This window comes from Terrapene carolina, unplaced genomic scaffold (assembly GCF_002925995.2).
Source record: "Terrapene carolina triunguis isolate 2854851 unplaced genomic scaffold, T_m_triunguis-2.0 Scaffold69, whole genome shotgun sequence".
NCBI lineage: Eukaryota > Metazoa > Chordata > Testudines > Emydidae > Terrapene > Terrapene triunguis.
In genome coordinates, this window is record NW_020664420.1 from 60724099 (window position 1) to 60748270 (window position 24172).

The 24172-nt window shown below is 38.7% G+C and overlaps 1 protein-coding gene across 1 annotated transcript in view; it reads left to right on the forward strand.

Annotated features, from left to right (window-relative positions):
• MAN2A1 (mannosidase alpha class 2A member 1) overlaps nt 1-24172 on the forward strand; it is a 209564-nt gene that overhangs the window by 50107 nt on the left and 135285 nt on the right. Inside the window, exons 4-8 of the mRNA XM_024196940.3 lie at nt 6575-6746; nt 15288-15415; nt 16852-17025; nt 21417-21603; nt 23859-24036. Coding sequence (XP_024052708.1) covers nt 6575-6746; nt 15288-15415; nt 16852-17025; nt 21417-21603; nt 23859-24036 — 839 coding nt within the window. The remainder of the gene's footprint in view (nt 1-6574; nt 6747-15287; nt 15416-16851; nt 17026-21416; nt 21604-23858; nt 24037-24172) is intronic.

A 24172-nucleotide genomic window follows, 5' to 3' on the forward strand; every position in this document is an offset into this window, starting at 1 on the left:
GTGAGGTATCATTGAAAAGGTTATGATTTACTGAATATGATTATCCTATTTGTATGCATGTATTATTTTCATATCTGAAGTTAGGAATATTGTCTATGCATCTACTACAAATGTGTTTACATCTGGGGAACTCCCACTAGACAGAGTGAAATCAGTCTAGATGGCTCGCTGGGAAGGGCCATTAGGGAGAACAATAGGTCTTAAAAGATGCTACTCACCCACCGGGTAGCCTTCCTGAGAAGCCTTCCTGGGGACACTGCAAATAGCCTCCGAGTTATGGCTGCCTGACCCTACAGGGACGTGTGACCAAGTCACCTGGTACTGGACTCCATGATAATACTAGTGTTTTTCCACTGACCGGGGGTGGGAATCAAACTGGGAGACAAAGGATTCCCGCCATATGCAAAAACTATTTAAGGCAGGGGAGTGACATCGTGGTTCATTCTTCTCTGACTCCCCCTACCCCCCAAGAAAGAAGACTGCTGGAAACACCTGAGAAACAAAAGGACTGAACCCAGGGTAGAGGGTGGTATAGCCTGTGAATGGAATATCTGGAGTTTTAAGCTGGAAGCAAGTGCAGCTTGCCTTCAAGACTCTCTGCAAACTGCCTAGAACAACGTTTAGAGTGAGAATTGCTGCTCATATCGATTTTGTTAGTACGTTAAGCTTAGATGTCGTTTTTGTTTTATTTGCTAGGTAATTTGCTTTGGTCTGTTTGCTATCCCTTATATAAACTACAAAAGATAGATTTTAAGTGATTAAACTTGTTTTTCTTTTGTCTAAAACCAGTGTGTGTGTAAATCATAACTTGGGGCAGAAAGCTGTGTATATCCTTCCCCACATTGAGGGAGGGGCCGAATTTCATGAGCTTATGCTGTACAATTCTCTGTACAATGCAAGACAGTACAATTTTGGGTTTACCCTCTGCGGGGGAATGTGCATTTGAGTACTGGGCAATTCCTTAGCTGAGCCTTTCCATGCAGAGCTGATTTCATTGTCTCTGTGTTTCTGCAGCTGGGTGTGTCCCTACCTGTGTGCTGGTGAAAGTGTGAGACCGGGAGTGTTTCTGCAGCTTGTCACAGCATTACAGGGTTAAAGGGGAGCCCAGACTGGTGGGTCAGGCGGGCTCAGTGATAATACAGTTCCAGGCAGCACCCTGAAGGGTGGGGAACCCGTCACACCTCCTTTCACAATATTCTATAAGGACAAGTTTTCCTTAAGGCTACACTCCAGGTTTCTTCCTAAAATGTCTCCAGAGTTTCACCTGGATCAGATCCTTTACCTACCAGTTTTCTTTGCAAAATCATGTAATTCCAGTCTGGAGATATCCTTTCATACTCTAGATGTTGGAAGGGTGTTGGCCTTCTATCCAGATAGGGCTAAATCATTTTGAATGTCTACTAAACTGTTCTTTTGCTGACAGATGTAAAGGTTGTGCTATTCTTACCCAAAGACTATCTAAATGGATTACTGCGTGTATTATTGATTGTTACAGTGCTGCTAGTGTTCCACCCTCTTCCAGTGTGTCAGCTCACTCCATTGTCTACATCTATAGCTCTAATTAAAAATGTCCCAGTGTCTGAGATCTGCAGAGCCGCTACAGGTCCTCAGTACATATCGTCTCCAGACACTATGCCTTAGTTGATTCCTCTAGATCTGAAGTGGGGGAGTTGGCAATGCAGTTCTTTTGCTATGTTTTGGACTTTATTCCAAAACTCTGTTTTCCTTATGGGGATCTTGTTCAGGAGTCACCTGAGGTGGAGCATCCATAGGGACACTACTCGAAGAAAAACGGTTACTTATCCTGTGCAGTAATTTTAGTTCTTAGTGGATTTCCCATAGGGGGAGACACCTCTACCAGCCCTCTTTTCCTTCTGATTTGAAGTTTCCTTCTGAGACTTGGCGATGGAGAAGGAACTGAGGGCAGTTTACCCGCACAGCCTGGTGTAGCCTCAGTGCGGAACACGAGGATATCAGCAGTGCGTGCACGGACCAAACTGACACTGCTAATGAAAATCTTTGATCAAAGATGGGTGGGGCACATGCACACCTGAACTGGAGTACCCATAGAGATACACATCTCGAAGAACTGCAGTTACTGCTAAGATGGCCAGTTTTTGGTTGGATGTATTCCTGGAAATTTCTCACATGACATTTTTAATTAAAGATTAATCTTTAATTCCTTGAGACTCCAGGACAATACTGGAGGGTTGGCAACCCTAGTTACTGCACAGGCTGAGTAATCTCACTTTATGATGGGAAAGTGAACAGGTTAAAATAGTACTAAATTTTGTATGCATCCCCTATGTTACCCATAGGGCCTAGTGGTGGGGGGACATTGTAGGGGCCAAGATTAGTTACAGGATACCAAAAAGTGTAAGACATGTTTCCAAAATTTCAGAAAAGGGACAGTTATGAGGGTTCGTAACGAAGTCTAGGAGTGCTTGTCAGTATTCCCGGTACTATCAACAATTCAAGGGGAGTATTTCTAATTCTGTTTTTAGGGGCTTTTGAATGTTTAGTTTTGTGAGCTACGGAGAGGGTTTAAGGGCTAGTTAAAGCCAGACGTTTTACACAATGCTTTCAGGGTTGCTGCTGTTCCACTGTAATACCTGGCATGCAGCTTCTTTTGCTGAATACACACCACTTGTTCGTTTTTTTTAGTTGGTCTCATATTAATGTATTAAGTTTTGCATTAATGTATAAAATATAATTCAACATAAAAAAACTTCTTGATTACTCTATTGTATAGCATCTGTAAAAGCTAATTTACTGTTCTGTTGTGCCAGTTTTACTGTGTATAGGAAAAAGTGTAACAAGCTATCTTTCAATCCATTCTCTATTAATTGTGTGATATCGTAATCATTGGACTAGAAGGGATCTTGGTAATATTTGTAACTATTCCAGAAGAACTTCATGGTGTAAACAGTTCTTAATTCATAGTCCTCTAGTGGTGTGCTGGTTCACATAAATATCTTTGAAATATTTGTCTTTGATTGTTGAAATGTGAAAGGAAAATGAATTAATAATTCTGAACCCACTTCCTACTGCGTGGAAAAATCCACAACAAAACATTCTCTGGAATGGATGTAGTTCACAGCAAATTATAGCTCTGATAAAAGTAGCAAGTTAGAGAAAATAAGAAATTTGTCTGGTTTGTTGCTTTTCCTTTTTCAGTCTCCTTGCATATAATAATTCACTATCTACTTTTGTTAACCTGTTGCAATCTCAAACAATTTGTATGTTTTATATTTAGTTTTTAAGCAATCTTATTTTAATTACTTTTTTCTTGTAAGATGTACTTTCCCTCCACTAAGTGACCCTGTCAAACAGCTTAGGCCCCTACTACTAAATCTATTAAAATTTAGAATTGTGGGATGATTCCTTTAGATTTTAAATATGATTTAAAAAAAGCTTAGCTATAATCCTAGTTGAGGCTTTAAAGAGATGCTGCTGCGTAAGGAAACCACAAAAGTGCTATTACACTCTGAAAACTGGCACTGAGGGTGGTTCTCTTTTTCCTCTGTGACCTAAAAAAAAATCTATTTTACTCAATTTATGAGTAAAAAGATGTCTTTCCCCTCCCCCCCCCCAACTGCCAGCTCTGCAAACTTTATCTGAAACCTGAAAGTCAAGCTTTAGTCTTTGTGGCTATCATACATCACCAATAATAAAAGTTTTGCATATGAAACTTAGTCAACAATTTGGATGTGTGAACTGGAAAAGAATTAGCTTATTTTTGCCAAAATGTATTGGCTCTGCAATACTAACAGAAGTAAAACCTTAATTTAAAAAAAAAATTTGAGTCATTAAGATAAGTACATAGGATCTGAATACCTGGACAGAGAAGATCTGTTTAGTAAAAAGGAAGCTTTTTTTGGATAGTTGGTTTTCTGTTTGATGTCACACACTAAAATATTCTTTTGTATTAATTTGCTGGCCTTGAAGCAATATTTAATGCTAGTATTGCCAGAGCTGTATTGGACTAGTATGTTGAGTTGTGGGGTTTTTGATGAAAAATCCCCTTTAGTGTTTAAATGTTACAGAGACAAGTTTCTCATCTGTTGCTTACTCTTGAGGGGTGCTCTGCAGCTGCTGTTTTCACTCCAAAGCCACCTGTTGCCTTCCTTTGTCATCACTGTACAGCAATATACATTGCAGCTACAGACATCAGGAAAAGGAAGAGACTACATGTGTTCTAGGTAGATAGAGATCATCTCCCTTCCTTGTTCACCCTGGGAAAGGGGGTGAAGAAACCATGCTCCCAGCAGGGCCTGTGAAAGGGAGCAATATGAAGTATTTCCCTGTGCACTTTCATAGGGTCTTTGGGGAGGGGGTTAAGAATCTCATGGCAAGATGCCCTCCCTTCTAGGATTACCAACATTGTATTTCAAAAATACAGGACTGTTTTTTTTAGTACGCCTATGGGGGAGGAGTACCCTGTACCCATGGGGGCCAGGGGTGGGATGCCCAGAACCACAGAAGATGGGGAGAACTAACCATGTGGCAGTTGAGGAACCCTTCTGCGCCCTGACGCAGTCAGACTGTCTTGGCTGCTGGGGTCCAGCTCCGGAATTGAACAAGGGAGCACTGAAGGGGCAAGATTGGGAGGGGAGCAGAAGATGCATTTGTGAGTAATGGCCCCCTGCTGGACAGGGCTCCCTGCTGACTCCAGCCCTTGAGTGTCTCCCTGTCTGCTGTCACTGCCGGCTCTGTCTAGCAGGGCAAGTGGATGGGGCTGTGTGCCCTGGAGCTGTGCTGAAGGGCCAGGGTCAGGAAGGGGCTCTGTCTGGCAGGGGGGTCAGTACTTGCGGGATGTAACTTTCCATTTCCCGCTCACAGAGTCTCTGCCAGCACCCCCAGGAGGGGAACATAATTGCTGGTTGGTGGCAGCTGCAGCAGTGGAGGAGCGAGGCGGGCAGGGAGCCTGGTTCTGGCAGCTAAGGCCATCTGCACAGAGCCCTGTCTGCTTTTCCGGCTGGACAGAGCTCCCTCCTGACTCCAGCCTCTCAGTGCCGCTCCATCAGGTCTTTGTGCCCCCCAATAACCTAATTGCCTCCACCCCCCCAGTGGGCCACGCCCCATAGTTTGGGAACCTCTGCACTGTAGGTACATCGGTTCAGTAAATCATGGGACTGATTCTGCATTACTAAATTGTCTAATTTTGCAAACTTTGTATCACTGGAAGGTAAGGTAATATTAAAAATATCATTATGCAAACCAGTTTTTATTATGTTGAAATACGGGATAAAAGGTGTCCCGTACTTATTTAGTATGGGACAGGCAATTTTCTATTTAAATAATGCACGTCCTGACTGTTCACAGCCCTACTTGAGGCCTAAGCAGGTGGTTAAGCTCCTCCTGCAGAGCATCCTTTTTCCTCACTCTCCACTTCGTGTTTTATGCCGGTAGAATTGATATGCATCCACAAAGCACATCTTCCATCCCCAATTACCTTTAGCAATAAATCCTTTCCCTCAGTATCTGTGTTTAGCTTCTCTTAAAAGCCATAAAGCATAAGTCACTGGTACTTGACTATGTTCCTCTTCACCCTTTTTCTAGGGGAAAACACACGGCTCTTCACCTTCCTCTCCAGCCATGGATGTAGGGTGAAGCTGGGGCATCTTTAATCCAGCCCCCCTCCCCCCATATCTTTTAGAGAAGAGGAGGATTTGAGTGTACTTCTCCTTCCTTCTTAAGCGTTAGGTGTGTGTGTGTAGGTGGAGGGGGAGGGAGGGAGGGAGTGTGGCTTGCTGGGTTTTTTCAGATCCCCTCTCTGCAAACCTGATGGGTGAGCTATTGGAAACTTCTTCCCTGTCCTTTAAGCTTTGATGGGGGGAGTGGTCAGAGAGGGCTTGAACATTGAGCTGGTGGGAGGAATCACACTACCTAGGGCCCAGGCAACTTATTTCCTTTCCCAGAATCAATGCCTGCAGTGCATTTTGGTCTTTCCTTGGTGATGGTGTCTCACCAAAAAGAGGCAGTAGCTGAAGGTTTCTAGGCAGAGGAGGCTACAGGGGTCAGTAGTTAAAAAAATGTAAGCACCACAAAGAAAGAATTTAAAGTGGTCATTTCTGCTTCAAATATTAAGCTTCAGGCCTTCTCTGTTTAAACCTTTTTTCTTTCTGTGTTTCCTTCTTATTTTTTTCTGTGTTCCCCCGCCACTATAACCAAACTCCTTACCCTAGCAATTACTTCATCATGGATTATGCTAAAACTACAAGACTCTTTTGTAACTGAGCCGTTTGACAATTTATCTTTATGTAAATATGGTACTACAGGCTGGAATGTTAGGTTTTTAAGGTGAGCATGTTTTTTTAAAGAAAAACCAAGGTATAAAAATTGTAAAACCAAAACCAAAAAATTGACACAGACTTTAAAACAGCTTAGGAGGATTCCTAATGCTTATTAAAGTTTAGCACTGCAAAATAGCCCACAGTATGATAGGTTTGAGCATTTAAATGTGTGCTACACAATAATGTTTAAAACTAACCCTTTTTCTGATGGGGTGAAATCTTTAGATAGGACCATTTAAACTTAGATTTTATGCCATGTATTCTTATTTTTAACTTAGGTTGGTTGAAGACTTTTGATGACTACTTCAGAGATCAGACACAACATATTCTAAACAACATGGTGGTAAAACTGCAAGAAGACAACAAGAGGAAGTTCATGTGGTCTGAAATCTCTTACTTTTCAAAGTGGTGGGATGGAATAGATAGCCAAAAAAAGGATGCTGTTAAAAGGTTTGAACATCTGTATTATTTGCTGATATATACTATATTTGTACAGTTTTGTAACTCTTAATGATGCGCTTAAATATATGTAAACTTGGAGCTTCATTGCTAGAAGTATACATTTCTTAAAGTTATCTTATTTTTAATATTATGCTGGATGATGGTGGTTATACTTACATTTTTTCATAATTTTTAATAAGGTTTTTTTCAGGGAATTGGAGGCAGGCTGCATATAAGACAACTGCATTTGGCAAAGAACCAAATAAAAATATCTGTGTACATATATTAGGATCAAATAGCAGCTGCTCCATAGTTCAAGTTGCAATTAAGTCTTCATTTTAAGCCTAACTTATACTTCCCATCCCCAACACATAAAAAAGTTACGTTGGCCTCAGCATTGATAAGTTGGGCCTGAAGCTAAGGTAGAATCTTTCTGTAAACTATGTGCATATGAGAATGGGTTCCTTGATTAGGACATCTAGGAATTGAGGTGTTCATCAGATTTAAAAAAAAAAAATCCTTGATGTTTTTGACAACACTCTGTAGCAATAAAAAAATATTGTCCTTCTTAGATGAACTCTAGTGCAAGGACTACTTTTTTATTTGAGAACAATCAAATTTAGAGAAAGTATCAACATTTTTATTAATGACAATAGGGTAATCTCTTACAGTGTTCTTAAGCGACCCTTAACAAAAGAAAAGGGGGGGAGGGAAGCAAGCCTCTCTCCATTTAATTTGTGGGGATAGTCCTGAAAATGTAAACTGATCACTTGAGGGGCTTCTAAATAGAATAAGAACTTTCCACCAAAATTAAAGTTCTCAAATGAGTTGGTTTGCTCCATCTATCTTGAGAATGTAGAGTAGAAGATTAAGTTTAAGAGATTTCCCCATTATTGCCAACCCAAAGTGATCAAAAAGCATGAGTCATGTTCTCCTCCAAAATTATGATTGGTTTAAAAATCATGAGACTAAAAAAAGGGGGGGAAGTATTTGTCTTCTGTTTTTTAACCCGAAAAGGTGCATTTTTCACATTTTCAAACTTCTTTACAAAGATGTGGGCTAGAAACTTAAATAAATAAATCTGATATTCTCATGTAATCATAAAACTCCAAGAGCTGGGACTCTGATAAAAAGAACAAATATCAAGACTCTCATTAAAATCACAAGAGTTGGCAACATTATTTATGTATTTCATGGTGGGATGTGAACCAGGGGATGGGCTGGAAGGTGCCACCTCACACTGCTGTGTTTCCTGTCCCCAGTCTCCAGATAAACCCAGTATTCCCCTTATGTAGAGCTCTTAAGATGCTGACTTCCTATGGATCTTATTAGGTCTGTGAGAATTGCACATATTGTTAGGATTTGTCTTGTGGAACTTAGTAGGGGGTGTGAATGGTGATGGCAGATTATGTGGTGAGGGGCAGTGGAGAAAGAGAGGAAAGTGAGTAAAATAGCAATAGGAGCTGCAGAAGTAAGAGGTCTACTTATTTCAGTATTATAGTAGTCTCTTAAATTAGCATTACAAATATTTTTTCTATATCCATTCACTGCATATTCTTGCCTTAGTCACTGCATCTGGTTTAATGTTAGTACTGAATTTGCCCAGGCAATTTTACTTGGGCAATTTCTGACTTGACTGGGTTTTTATGGAATTAATTTATAATTCAGACATTACTGCCTTTGGAAATTCTGAAAGTTGATTAAAAACTCTTGATTGAAAGTGAAATTCAGGGAGCGATAGTGATGGGCGACCCATTTCCACCCCTCTTGTGCCATTCCTAAGCTCACTCCTCATTCCTTCCTTCCCTTCTCTTGTTGTGTCTGGAATGCCCATTCTATATCTGTTTAAACAAACAAACAAAAAACCACCCAAAGCTGTTCATGACCGCTTCATATCTCTCTCTTTCCAGCTCTTGGCTATGAGAGACCTGGATCCCTCTATCTGACCTCGCCTATGCAACTACCCTCTTTTATGGAGGCATCACCTTCTCTTACATTCTCTTCTCTGGACCAGACTCTCCTCTTTTGAACAGTACTGCCTCCGACTCTCCTCTCCTTTCTTCCTCCATGTTCCTGTTATCTACTGTCCACCCAACTCCTCCCCCATCAGTCTTCCTCTTTGATTTAGACTCCTGGCTCTCTTCCTGTCCTCAGTCCCCTACATTAATCCTTCAGCTTCCATGCTGATCGCCCATCTGACCCCTTAGATTCATATTTCCTTGTCCTCACTTCTTCATTTGACCTGAAGCCCTGATTCAACTCTTCCACTCACCAAAAGGGCCATTCAGTTTATTTGGTCTTCACCAAACACAGCACTCTCTCCAATTTCTCTGTTGCTGAATGCTCCATCTTGGACCATCGTTGGATCTTTCACCCTCTCCCATCAACTCCCCCCCGCCCCCCCTCCGGACCTGTCACTCAGCCTGTCCATGACTTCCAGTCCCTCAGCATTGTAGACTTCTAATCTGCTCTCAGCCCTATCCTCCCCACCCTCTGTCCTTTCTTCTATTGATATGGTTGTTGATTCTCTCCATGCTTCACTATCCTCCACCCTTGACTTTTTTGGGCCTCTCTTCTGCTCCTGCTCTTGCTCCACGTTGCTTCTCTGATGGAAATCCTGTGACCAGGCTGGCTTCCTCCGCTACAAATTCATTCACTCTTATTTCAGTTAAGCCATCTTCTGAGCTGAGCAACACTGTTTCTAACTTGAGTGAATCTCATGTCCTCAATCCCAGCCATCTTTTCTGAACCCTTTACGCACTCGCCACTCCCTCTCCTCTTCCTGCCGTCACTTCTCCCTTCATACAGGATCTCACTGATTTCCTGCAAGAGAAAACACAAACTATTAAATGACCTTCCCCCTCAGCTTGCCTTTCCTTTCCCTCCTACAATTGTCTCCTGCTTCTCTTAGCACACAAGTTTCTCACCTTTTCTCTATCTCTAACCCATTCTCTTCCCCCCCGCCCCCAGTAACTACACCCCATCCCATCTTTTGATCTCCCTCATGCCCACTCATATCTCCTCCTTTACTTTTCTCTTTCTTAATCTCTCTCTGCTCTGGATCTTTCCTCTCACAATAAAATCATGCTTTGTATTGTCCATCTTAAAAAAATAAATAAAACAACCCATCCTTGATCTCACTTGCTTCTCTGGCTACTGCCCCTTCTCCCTTTGATTTCTGAGATTGTTGAATGAGCTGCTTACAGATGCTGTCTGAAGTTCCTCTCCTCCAATTCTATTCTAGACCTTTTTTCAGTCTGGCTTCCACTCTTGTGCTCCACTGAAACCACTCTTGCCAAAATCGTCAATGATTTCTTCCTAGTCAAAACTCCCCAGTACTCCATCCTCAGCCTCCTTCACCTGTCAGCTGACTTCAATAACATTGACCATGCTCTTTTTGAAATCTTGTCCTCTTGATTTCTATGACTATCCTTTCCTGGTTCTCTTCCTAATTCTCTAATCACTCCTTAAACATGTTCTTTAAATGATCCTCATTCCCCCCCCAACTTTCTGTGGGGTTTCCACAGGCCTCTGTCATTTGCCCCCTTCTCTTCTTCCTCTACACCTTATTTTTAAGTAATCTCATTTACAAACACAAATTCAACTGCCATCTGTTGCTGACAACTCAGAGTGCTACCGCTCTACTCCAAACCTGTGTTCTTCTGTTCAAACTAAAATCTTGACCTGTATTTCTGACATATCCTAGTGGATTTCTAGCACTCATCTTAAGCTCAATAAGTCTAAAACAGAGCTCTTAATCTTCCCCTGCAAGTCCTCTTTCAATTGCTGAACGGCACCAACATCCTGCCTGCTACTCAGGGCCTTAACTTGGGTGTTGTTTATGACTTGGACCTCTCCTTTGGCTCCTCATGTTCAGACTGTCTAAATCTTGCTGATTCTTTCTGCATAATATTTCTAAGATACCGCCTTTCTTATCCAACTATTGAACTAAAACTGTTGTCCCAGTTCTCATCATCTCATGTCTGTTACTGCAGTATCCTTTTCTTTAGCCTTGACAAATGCAATCTTGACCCTCTCATATCCATTTAGAATGCTGCTGCAAAGATGATTTTCCTAGCTTTTTGCTTTGACCATGTCATTCTCTTCTCATCCCTCTACCGGCTTGCCCCCTCTATCATATCAAATGTAAGCTACTTGTCTTCACTTTCAAGGCCCTTCACAGCCTATCTCCACCCTACCTATCATCTCACATTCTGTATTGATACGTTGACTCCTGCCTTCATCGGCCACTTGTTAAATTTTCAAATAAGCACCTTTGTGATTTCACCCATGCTGACCTTCATGCTTGGGAAGAGCATCTTATAAACATCTTCACAGCTACTTTGGTATCCTCCTTCAAAACCCCTCTTTTAAAACTCTTCTGTAAAACCTCTAGAAGGTTAACTGTTAGGCCATTTGTGTGCTGAGACCATTGCCAATCAGCTTAGTTAATACTGCTTCTTCTTCAAGTAGATGCAGCTGTGTATTCCACATAAGAGCTGGAGAATTTTGCCTAGCAGTACACGTAGGGACAGTATTCATGCCTTGTGGGTGTAGCCCACCCTCTGGCTATATGAGGCGGTGCCACTCCAACCCCCCCCTCGGTTCCTTCTCACCGCCCATAACTGGAGTTGGAGCTCAGTGGTTATCACTTCACATTCACTTATCTGTTTTCTGAGAATTACCCTTCCATGTACTGTATATAGTTTTTATGTAGTTAGTAGTATTCTAGATAGTGTTAGGATACTTATTGCCCTGTGTGATGCCCTCACTAGGGTTCAAATACTACCTGTAGAGTGAGTGTGAGTATAGCGATTCCTAATAGTGATCCCTACATGAGGTGCTGGCAGTGTTCAGGCAAGGGGCGTACTAAGGAGCGGTGCTCTTATATTTAAGTTGTTCACCAAAAGAACCCAGGTGGTCAGTGAATTACGCTTGAAGCAGCACCTTTCTGAGCAGGCTATGAGGCCTCGACTCTCCACTTGTCCAAGACTTTGCCATGGTTGTGGCCTCCACTGCCATGATACTCAATATGCAGAAGCTCAGAAACTACCCAGTTCTGCCACCTCTATTCCTAGTGACTAGGGACCAAATTTTTAAAATGTATTTTAAGTATCTAACAATGCAGATAGGCATTTAGTGGAATTTTCAAAAACACCTAGGTGAAATAATTGAAATCAACCTATCTGCATTTTTAGTTTCCTAAATACCTTTTAAAATTTGGCTCTAGTACCTTACTATGCAAGTGGTGCCACAGGACCCTCTGTTGCTTTTTACAGATTCAGACTAACACAGTTACCCCTCTGATTCTGAATCAATGAGATTTTTTTTACAGAATACAGTACTATTCCATGTGAATAAGGGTGGCAAAATTTGGCCCTACAATTTAAAGTCCATTCACCAAGTGATCTAAAATCCCCTCTGATAAAGCCATTTGGAATAATGTAGCATACTAAAAAATTCAACATTTATGTTTACAAGGAGATAAGAAAAGCTTGTGTCCAAGATTCCATAGTCTCCTTTTAGATTTTTTCATCTACAAAAGTCTGAAGTGAGGGGGTTAGTCCTAGAATATGTGCATAATTACATATCTTTCCCTTTGCTTTGCATGGTAAAACAAGCTAATGGGAAATTTTAAAGTATTGCTGAACTTGCTGACTTATTAGAGTAGACCTCCTGGTAGCCATCTTCTTGCCTGACTAATAGCTGTTCGGCAGTGGGTTGCAGAGGTATTATCCTTTGAATCAAGCTTCTTTCTTTCTGGCTGTGTTTAGAAAGATCCTTGTTGATATTTAATACTTACAGAAATCACATTTTTCTAGGACTTGTTTTGATGTTTTCTCTCTTAATCTGTCTCTCAAATATTTATTACAGTAGTTGTCACTGAGATCATTTTGGGGGGAAGAATGGTTTTAATAGTTTTATAAACCAGTCACATTGGTCAGTTACATTTGTTTTTGCAGCATTTTAGCCGTGTTGGTCCTGGGATGTTAGACAAGGTTGATGAAATATCTTTTATTGGACCAACTTCTTTAGGTGAAAGAAACAAGCTTTCAAGCTTCTTTAGAGGTCTGTTATATTATCAGCCTCACTAAATCTTGACAAGAAAAAATATATAAAAAACAGGATGGCAAGCAAAAACAAAATTACTGTGTGAAATATCTATTACTGTATCTCTGCAAAGAGGAACAAATTAACCTTGTCTTGTTCTGATTAAAAAAACAACACAATTTCATGTACAATTAATATACTCTTTGAAAGGAATTGTACTATATTTCTAGTGGAACTCAGTACCCATGTTGTGTATGAATTGTTAAGCACTGATCTTCATGGCTTAAAAGTAGCGTGAATTAGCTATGAAAGTTAAAAATGGTCAGAGTGCTTTGAGACCATCTATTTTTTTAGGTCTTGCTATTTATATATGTGTATATAGTGTTTAAAAATATTTTCTAGTGCTTGTAAAGTGCAGAGTCACTTTTATTGTACTTGATCTATAGTAAAGTCAGTCTATACTAAGATTGTTTGTTAGATTGCTAACAACTATCTAGGGTCTCTGTGTTGGTCTCTGTTGTGCAACGGTTTATCTCAAAGACAGCCTTCTCTGATAGCTATGACATTTTGGGGTGCAATTCAGACCAATGAGAGGCTATGTCACCTCTGCCCTGCAATGTTGGATGCTTCACAATGCCTTGCTGCTGTAGCTACCACCTGTGCCACTCCACAAACAGCATGCCTGTCACACCCTGAGTGTCCGTGAATGGCCACAGTTCTTGTTCAGGAACTATGATCCCAGCAGCCTGTCAGCAAACACCAGCCGCACTCTGGCTTCCACCAGCCTTGGTTATTACTTGCAGGGTGACTCCAACATACTCCCAGTCCCGAATTTTCCCCTAAAAATATGTGTTCTGTACTTCTCTGCTTTCTCCTGGACTGTTCAGATGTTTTAGCTCCGTTGTTTCTATAAGGGAACAATATACAATAACTTGCCTCCTTAAATAGAGCTACCCAAAACAGTTCACAACACTGGAAGAGTTTTGATTTAAAAAACAAAAAAAGTTTATTTAACCACAAAGAGAGATTTTTAAGTGAATACAAGTATTAAGTCATTAAGATCAGAAATGATTACAAGAAAAATAAAGATGAAATGTTTCCTAGTACTAAACTTAACAAACTAGACTTGGTTTAAGCTGAAGTTCTCATCACAGATTTTTGGTGCATTGCTGACCAAATTCTCAGGCTAGGATCTGCTTGCAAGGTCCAGTGGCGGTTTCTTTTGTCTTCTTGGGTGAAAAGAGAGATGGACAGGAAAAGACAAACTGGATGTTTTTGTCCCCTTGCTTTTATAGTTCAGTCACCCTTTGAAATGTATTTTCCTGAGACTCCTAGATAAAGTTCTTTCCAGCTGAGAGAAAGGATACATGGAGTCTGGTGGGGACGAGGGGTTATACTGTTTCTTTTCACTTGTGTATGATGAAATGCAGATTTTGTTTCTTCCTTTTTCACTCTCTCGTTGTTTGAGGACTCTGTTTATAGCTTGTATGAAAGTTGTGTTAAACATACATCCTTTAGTTAAGACAGGCTAACTTGACCAGTTCTACCTAATTGGGGCTACGTGAGTTTGAATATGTGCCTTTAACATCATACGGGGAGATTTCATAACTTTACTCAGTGTTGCGACATTCATTTCAAGATATTATTGACCTGTGAGTTTAGTTTTCAAATGATACCTCCCAAGGCATATTTTGTACAAAGATTATTACAGTAGTGCTTAGGGTGTGAATACAGAAATGTTTGGTCACAATAGCATCAAAATATGTTTACTTGATGTTTAGGGTTGATTTTAGTGTCCAGTTTTGTTAGTGCTGAGCAACTCTTATAGCCTTGGCTCTTTTTTATAGTGGGAGTGGCAGTGACTGCTATAAGCAAGTCCCTGTGTGCTCTGCATTAAACTGGATCTAAATACCTGGTTTGTGTGGCAGACAGGTAATCTTACAAGTTTCATTAATTTTCTAAAATGGAGGCTTTTATTGAATTACACTTGAAATTAAAGAGCAATTAATACAGCATCCCGTGTGGTGTTCTGTTAAATTCAGCTTAATTTACAGCAACCTAGACTTTCAATATTTGCATGTGCGAGATTTTTTCATTGACAGTGCATAATTGTATAATGGAAGTTAAGAAATGGGAAGCTGAAGGTTTGACAGTGTGGAGGGCATTTTGTGGCTTTGTCCCCTAGGTAGGTTGGTTATGGGAAAGGGATTGAGATTGTGGGATAAGCTCATTAATATTTCTGTTAAAATGGTTTCCAGTGAAATAGTTAAATTTAGATATTTTGGCACTATTCCCATGTGAACATCTAGTACAATAAATTAATGGATTCTATAAGAGCTACAATATATTTCCTTTTATGGTATAGTAGTTCAAATTTTACATGCTCAGTGCTATTACTGTGAACACTAAATTTCATGGATTTTTACTTTATAGATATATTATTTTGTTAACTCAGATTTGCACTTCTGGACACAAGTTTACTAAATATTTTTCTCCCAGATTAATAGAAGATGGCCAGTTTGAAATAGTAACAGGAGGATGGGTCATGCCTGATGAAGCTTCTCCTCATTACTTTGCTTTAATTGACCAGCTGATAGAAGGACATCAGTGGCTGGAGAAGACTCTAGGTATATATATGTAATTTTTGTCCCCCAACTTGATGTTTTAAACTTAAAAACTGACAAAGAACTAAGTCAGCAAGTGTTGTACAATGTTTTGATGACTGACTATAAGTAGGCATCAGTGCAAGCTAAACTATTTTCAGACAAATCTGTGCAAAGATAGTTACATTTTTGCTGAGTTTATGATTCTGAAAGCCTAAATGTGAGGAATATTGTTCATGTCTACTCTGTTAAGACAGCCATAATTCTGAAAAGTGACTTCAGACCTGATTCACAATTTCTGAATTGGCAGTCAGTGACATTGCGTGGGTGCAGTGGTCTGCCTATACCTTGTAAATTGCAGGATTGGCACCTGTATTTGTGATGCTCGTTTGCGAATATAGGTTCCCAGGGTAAGAGCAGTTAAACTATTTTCCATTCTATTATTTTTTCTGTCTTGATCTGTGGAAGAAACTTATTACTTAAGCATAATAAATGAGGAATAAAATTTGCTTTAATATAGCACTGTGAACCCATGGTTTCATGAAGGAATTGGGAATCACCAGTATTGTCTCTGCCAACTTTTCAAAATTCATGAATCAGGTCCAAAATATGAGATTTTCAAAATAATAAGCGTGGGTCCTTTTTATTTGCTATCTCGTTTTTGAGCTTACAGCATTCACATTTTCCACCTTTTCTCTCTAGAAGTAGGGGCCAGATGCTTACTACTACTTTTTCAATGAAAGCTGAGATTTTTGTATAATTCTAATTGATTAATGGGGTTTTAAGTAAAATATGAAATATTGTGACACAACAAAAATGCAAGAGACAGCAATAGTGGAAATACTATAGACTCTATTGTACAGGTTTTTATTAAGGGCAAGAGATTGGCCTACTTGTAATTATATATGTATATGCTTCATTTATATTTATACTTTTTTTTTTTTTAATTTGGACTTTGTAATGATCAAAGTGTCTTAAGCAGACTTGTTTTCTTTCTTTCTTTCATTTATCTACTTAAACTCTTTGTTAGAGGATGTTGTGAAGACCAAGACTATAACAGGGTTCAAAAAAGAACGAGATAAGTAAGTTCATGGAGGATAGGTTCATCAATGGCTATTAGCCAGGATGGACAGGGATGCAAAACCATGCTCTGAAGTGTCCACAGGCTCTGTTTGCCAGAAGCTGGGAATGGTCAACAGAGGATGGATCACTTGATGATTACCTGTTCTGTTCATTCTCTGTGAAGCACCTGGCATTGGCCACTGTTCAAAGACAGGATACTGGGCTAGATGGACCTGTGATCTGACCCAGTATGGCCGTTCTTGTGTTCTTAAACTAAGTGCTTTTCACCACTTGACTTCTCTGAACACTGGGTTGAATAATATGAGTGTATTACTTTCTTTGAAATGAGAAATAAGTAAGAAAGACACAAACTTCTGACCTATTCTGCTGCTCAACAGGAGTAAAACCGAAGTCTGGTTGGGCCATCGATCCCTTTGGGCATTCGCCAACAATGACTTACCTTCTGAAACGCTCAGGATTTTCCAACATGCTTATACAGAGAGTTCATTACTCGGTTAAAAAATATTTTGCAACCCAGAAGACACTAGAATTTTTTTGGAGACAGAACTGGGGTATGTATTGTTTTCTTGGTATCACTCTGTCATTTGTTGCTTTATACCTCCTGAGAATTGGAAATAGGCATTGAATAAACAGTTGTGAAAACCTCTACAGCAAACAGATTACCTAGTGCAGAATGTATTAAGTAATTAAAAGTAGGGCTAGTCAAAATTTTAATATTTTACTGGTGCAAAGAACATTTTTAAAGAAAGGAACACATTTCATTGTGTTCAAAATTTTGATTTTTTTTCAGAATTTTCTTCTTTTCTGACAAAAATGAGAAAAAGACAAATGTCATTTAATTTTGAATTTAAAATATTAATTTTGTTTTTTCTCCTGTCTTATTTTTCTACATTCTTTCCCTCTGGAAAAATGGGTGGAGAAAAGTGGGTTTTTTTAAGTTACTTTCTCTCACATTTTAAAACAAAGCAAATGTTTTCCCCTTGTTTTCAGAGGGCGGGAAGAAGTAAAAAGCGGGAAACTTTTTTTCTTCCCCTTCTCTCTCTATTTTGCTTTCTCTTCTTACTTTTTTCAGTTGGGGAAGGAAAAAAAAAAAGGGGAAAAGAGGGAAGAGTAGAGTAAGGGTGCAGAGAGAGAGAGAGAGTTTTTTCTTACAACAAAAATTTCAACAAAATTTTTCAGGTATTTTGCTGAGATTTGAAGGTGTAGAAGGATATGATTCTTCCATTTGTTTTTAATTTTGTCAAGCAGGACTTAAGAATAATTAATCTTCTCAAACAGAATTTTACTAAGCAGGATTCTTCAGAGTAATTAATCTTCTCAGACAGTTGGGGTGGTAGAATTAGAATGCAAAGGATAAAGTTTAATCTAGTACATCAGAATTGTTAAGTGAGTATTCAGGTCCCCTTTAATAACCAAAAAAACACAAAAAAAACTTTAGTCTCATTAACAGCTCTAGCCAAACAAACCCTATTCAAAAATTCAAGCAGGATATAGATCAGGTTTAAAGGTTAAGTATCCAGTATAGTAAGTAAATGTCAGCAGATGGATATTGGCTAGAAATGTATATTCTGTTTTTGTATATGTTTTTTCACCATGCTCATTACATAGTGTGAGTGCTTTCCAGTCGTGCATTAAGCAGCATGACTAAAATCTGTCATGTATTAGTTCATTCATTCTTTCCCCAGGGGGAGAAGTGTGTGTAGTGGGATGTTTTTGTTTCAGAATTTTAAAAAATAATTAACATTGCTATTTGTCGGATTTAGAGTAGACCTCGTCAAAAACATGCACCTTTCACGTAAAACGGAGGCTGGTGAGGTTTGTAATGGTCATTAGTTCCTGTGGGAGTTTATTCCACAGTTTTGGTTTGGCTTGGCTCCAGAGAAAGTTCCGTGTACTGCATGAGCTAACTTTACCCTTATTGTTGAAAGTTCCATTGTGCCAGAGGAGTGACGTTGTTAAACAGTCTTCATCCTGGAGTAATTTTTGTTGTTAAACTTATTTTTTGTGTATGCTGCTCAATTTCTAACTTGACATAGCTTTTCTAAATGGTAGTCAAAATAAACACCGATGATATGGTTAGTGTCCTAGGGTTTGGGTTCGCATCAGAGTATTCTAGTCTTTCAGAACTGAAGTCACCTTTAATTCTTCCTGTAAATTATTTTTAAAAAAATGGTTTGGGCCCTTTTTGTTTGATAGATAAAACACTTTTCTGGCTTTCTTTTTTTTTTGTCTTATTTTTGCTGTTTTATCTTAAAAACATCAGGAATGTTGCATATTTTCTTCCCTAGAATTGCAAAGGATTTCTTGGGGATATCTGAGTATATGTATTGTGAATACCAGGACCTCAATTGAAGGTGTCATATCTTTTTGTCAGGCATTGGAGTTAAATAGGTACTAAGAAGACCCCTGCTGCAAAAATCAAAATCTCTTATCTCACTTGCTCAGTTTTCAGTCTCTTGTGTTGTCGTAACTTCATTAACTCTCCAGTAGTTTTCAAGTGTAACCAAGACCTGAAGGTAAAAATCAAACACTTTTTTGACAAAACTTTCAGGTCTTTTTTTCACATCCATAAAGAAGTAAAAAGCCGATTCCCACCCCCATTTTTCAGCTCACCTAAAAAGCTGATCGCCTGCAGACTTAAAAATATTAATTGAGCACCCTTTGCCTAATATTAGATATCCTGAATGGATATGAATCGCATGGAGAGTGGGAAATTAGATTTGAGTGGATAAGAGATCATAAGGTCTTAACAAATCTGAAATTAAGACTGAACAAATTCACCATGAAAAAGTAGCTAACTCTTAACAATCTAGTACATAATCTATTAAGCATATTTCTTGGTAAAATCCTATGAAATATTAAATGTTGTTAAAAATTATTTACATGCTAACTTTAAAGCTTGTATTAGTTTTACATAAATTGACTACCAAAAGTTGGCAGAGGACCCTAGGGTGTTAGTGTTTATTTATTGATCAAGATTGGGACTCCAGTGTAGTAGTATGCTGAGAAATAAGACTCAGCCCCAATCAGTTTACAGTCTAATAACGCAGAAGTATTAAAAGCATAACATTAGTATGTAATATAATTATATCGCCTTCCACCTGATAATAAATAGAAATCTAAATCTGTAATGTGTCCCTACTTTAGATGACTATCATCAGCATTGATTTTTATACCATTATCGTAATCCCAGCCAAGCGGATATTGCTTATTTGATAGATGGGTAAAGGGCCATGGGAGAGCCAACTGCGTTGTGGTTTGCTCCTTCAATTAGGATGTTTTGAATGATGATTTTTAAAAAAAAGAGGTGCCTCAAAACAAGTGGAGACATGGTCCCTGTCCAGAAAAGTTTACAAATTAAATTCTGCATGTCTGGCAAGTGTAAAGTGTAATAAAGGGGAAAATTGAAAGAAGGGTGACAATTACGATTTTTATTCCTCCCTCCCCCCCAAAAATCTTGAATTTTTTGATATTTATATTTGTTTCTTTTCCCTTGCTTTTAATAGACAAAATGGCAGATCTGAATATTTAGGAGAGCTTGAATGAGGGAGGTGGTTAGGCAAATAAATTTGGGGAGGATGTTCTAAGCAGAATGTGCAGCATTTAAGAGATATGTGGAAGTAGACCCATTGAAGTGAATGTTCCTGTTCATTTGCTTGGCAGTAGTCTCCTGTTGCTTTAAGCACATGTATGTGTCTTTGCAAGGTAAGGACCTTGAGGCTGTACATTTTAATTCAAATAATTTAACACTCCTTTTAGACATTTTTTCTTTTTGGGTTTCAGTGTAGAACTCCTCCAATTCCACTTCCCATATGCATGGTGATCTGATGTTTTGATTTACTAGAGTCAGTTCTGAGTGGATAAGAGTGTCTTTCTCTTGTCAGGTTATATTGAAAACCAGGCCCCAACCGGGTTGCTGGTTGGTTGGCTTCCCCTCACTCTTCACTCATTGTCTCCACCCTCTACAGTGTCCCTCTTCCTACAGTACAGCAGTTCATGTCACAGCAACCTTTATTCTTAGCTGCAGGACCACACCCCTCTTCCTGTCCTCTCTACTGAATTATTCATATATTTAAAGTGCAAATGAGTGGGAAGCTCCAAACTCTGGTGCAAAATTATCTGGTGAGTTCTTGTGTTTGGAAGTTTTCAGGTATATTGAAAGCATAGGACATAAATAGATGGTACACAAAGATAGATGGGCTTTACAGTCAGCAATCTGCTCTACCTGTTGCTTCCTATGACTAAGCTCACATTGCATCCAGATTCTGCAGATGTCAAAATTTCTAGTTGACTTACATTATACCCAACTACCAAACACAATCCTAGTATTTAATATCTAATCAAAGGATTGTAAATGTTGACAGTTTAAGAAAATCATGATAGTAATTCTTGCTTAATTGACTTTTTATCAGTATCTTCTTATAGTAATTTCCTGATGCTATTTTACTTAAAACCTCTTCAAGAGAAAACCCTGAGATGCCCACTAAAATTTTAAATTCTTATTTTAAAAGAGAATCTGACCTGTTGAAAAATGTACTTCTGTCTTATTTGAGCTAAATAAATGATTTCTCCATGCAAATTAATAACAATGGGAATTCTTTTGGTTAAGCACCACTGAAAAATTGAATGATAAAAACATATAGAAGAATGGATTTTGTCTGTTACAGAATTTAGGAAAATTCAATTACAATTAATTATTCATTGAGGTATTGTCTTTAAGATAACTTAATCATTAGAGACTTGATCCTACATTAATTAAAGTCAATGGCAAAACTCCCGGTGACTTAAATGATGCAGAGTCAGGGTCCAGATCTCCAAAATGGCACTGTATTTTAAGCTGGCATATTAAAAGCACTCCTGGATTAGGCCCAGACAATTAATTTAGTTTAGACAATGAAATATGGCTTTGTTTTATAGATGTATTCTGTTAATGTACTTTTAGATTTGGGATCCAGTACAGATATCCTTTGCCACATGATGCCTTTCTACAGCTATGACGTTCCTCATACTTGTGGTCCAGATCCTAAAATCTGTTGCCAGTTTGATTTTAAGCGTCTTCCTGGAGGAAGAGTAAGTTGTCCCTGGAGAGTTCCTCCTGAGGCCATTCATACTGGGAATGTTCAGCACAGGTACAGTACTGAAAGTATTGTGGAATTCAGTAATTTGAAAGTGTTTTTGTACTTGTTGAAGGCGATGCTTATTAACATCACAACTTGCTTGATTTAGTGTTTAAAAAAGACGATTGTCATAGGAGAAATAATTTTTATTACATATGCACTGTATGTGTGTCAATTCCCAAAACAGTTGCTAGTACAATTTATGAAAATGGTAACTGTAAGAGAAATTAAAATTAATACACTGAGCTAGTGTGTTAATTCTGCAGTTCCTGATAAACAAGTCTACAACTTTTGGGTCAGTTACATTCTATGAGTACCAGGAAGAGGTACAAACAATTTGCTTGTCACACTGTTTGGTCATATCTGTTTTTCAAATTCTGTACTATCAGGCACCAGAATGACATCAGGATCTCTCTGGGTTTGTCTACACTCCAACAAAAGACCAGTGACACTGAGTCTCAGAGCCTGGGTCAATTGACTCAGGCTTGTGGGGCTAAAACAACAGGGTTGCTGTTCGGGCTCAGAAACTCTGAGAGAGGATGGTCTCGCACTTCAGGCTGGAGCCCAAGTCCATATGTCTACACTGCTACTTTTAGCCATGTGAGCCTGCGTCAAATGACCTGGGTTCTGAGATTCAGCGCCATGGGTTTTTCTTTGCAGTGTAGATACACCCTCTGAGGGAGAGCAGTGGGAGCATACAGTGTATCTTTGCATATAACTCCCACATCTAATCCAATTAATTTAAAACAAAACTAAATATTCCCATAAGAGAAAAAAATGTTTAAATAGTTATGCTGATAGTACATATCAATAATGTAAGCTGAAAAAAATTGAATGTTTATAAAATCAAAAGATTAGAAAAAACAGAATTCAGAGTTTAGGCAAATATAACAGAAATCAACACTTGAATGTATGGAAGTGTACATTTGGTACTGTGCTGCCAGGGAGCCAGAAGGGATGGAGGTGGGGGGCCTCAGAGGTGGAGTGAAGTATGGTTCCATTACACAGATATTTCTCGTGGCCAACAGATCTGAGATTTGGTGGGTTTTGCCCTGATTATTCTTCAGTGTATGGGTATTCCATCCTCCCTATGCTATAGAAACCCATTGACAATCTGTGCAACTGATTGAGAAAGAAATTGGAGAGGGAAGACAGAAAAGAAGAGGGGCCAAGGGAAAATCCCTCGCTTATTAACCTATTTTTTTCCATATCACATAAGTAGCTTTGGACAAATGATCACAAATATGGACAAACTGTTGTCTGGCCTCAGAGTGCACATGTAAAATTTGAACCACAAATGAGCTTCTTTTGGAATTCCTTTTCTTCTATACTGCCAGTTGCTGTAGTTTGTAAGTGATAGGATACCTATTTCTCTGAGGAGAGGACCTTGTGTACCCTAGATTCAGAGTACTCTGTCTGACCTCACAAGAGGTGTTGGTTCAGGCAAGGCAGTTCAACATTTTCAGTCTGGCTAATGACAAACTATAAAATGGGCCGCAGGCAAGAAAATGTTGATGATACTAGGTGGGTTATGTTAGTCTCCGCAGACCACGTAACTCAATGACTGCAGTTTATTCATTCATGATTTAAAACTACCTATTAATGAGAACACTAACAGAAAACTTATTCTAAGTAAAATCAGTTTATATAGCTAAAAAAAAGAAACAACTTATTAAAATTTTTACAGATTTTGGATATATTGGAAAAATATTTGTAACTCATAGAAACTTTCACATAACATTTAACCCCCCACTCCCCAAATTTTAAGTGTTAATGGTTTGGAAACCATTCTAAATGTGTACATGCTGCAACCTCTTTGAGAACATGCATTAAAAGTAGGTAAGTTGTTGTTGTTTTAAAAATCTTTAGATTTATAGTTTCTCTAAAATCTTTGGCTACTGTTGGCATGTAATTAACGTAACTGCAGTATTGACAGTATTTCTTATATTAAATTTACCTAGGTAACTTTAATTAGAAAAAAAGCAGTACTGAAAAGATTTTAATGGCAATCATCGTTATTTAAAGAAGACTTACAAATTTTATGAACACTTTCACTAGCTCAGGTGCTAAACTTATTTATCCACTATTTAATATGTTGCTATTAGGGAGGAAAAATTTTTTTTTTTTTTTTATAATCACAAGTAAGAAGACAAGTAGAATTTTGCAAGGCTAGTTGTAGGGTGTATTATAGAATATATTTGACATTTGTCGTCTTGTCAAGTGATTACTTTTCTATATTCTAAATTTTATAATTTTCTTCTTCCAAGGGCTTGGATGATTTTAGATCAGTACAGAAAGAAGTCAAAGCTTTTCCGTACTAAAGTTCTGTTGGCTCCATTAGGGGATGATTTCCGCTACAGTGAGAGCTCAGAATGGGATCAGCAGTACCAGAATTATCAAAAGCTTTTTGATTTTATGAACTCTCATCCTGAGTTACATGTTAAGGTAAACTGCATATTTATTTTTTCAAATAGTTGTAGTCCTGCACTAACATCAATGAGCCCTAATTTAAACTTTTTGTGTACTCCTATTTCATTTGTTAGCACCTTCTGATATACTGAGATTTTGTATGAATTTGTTG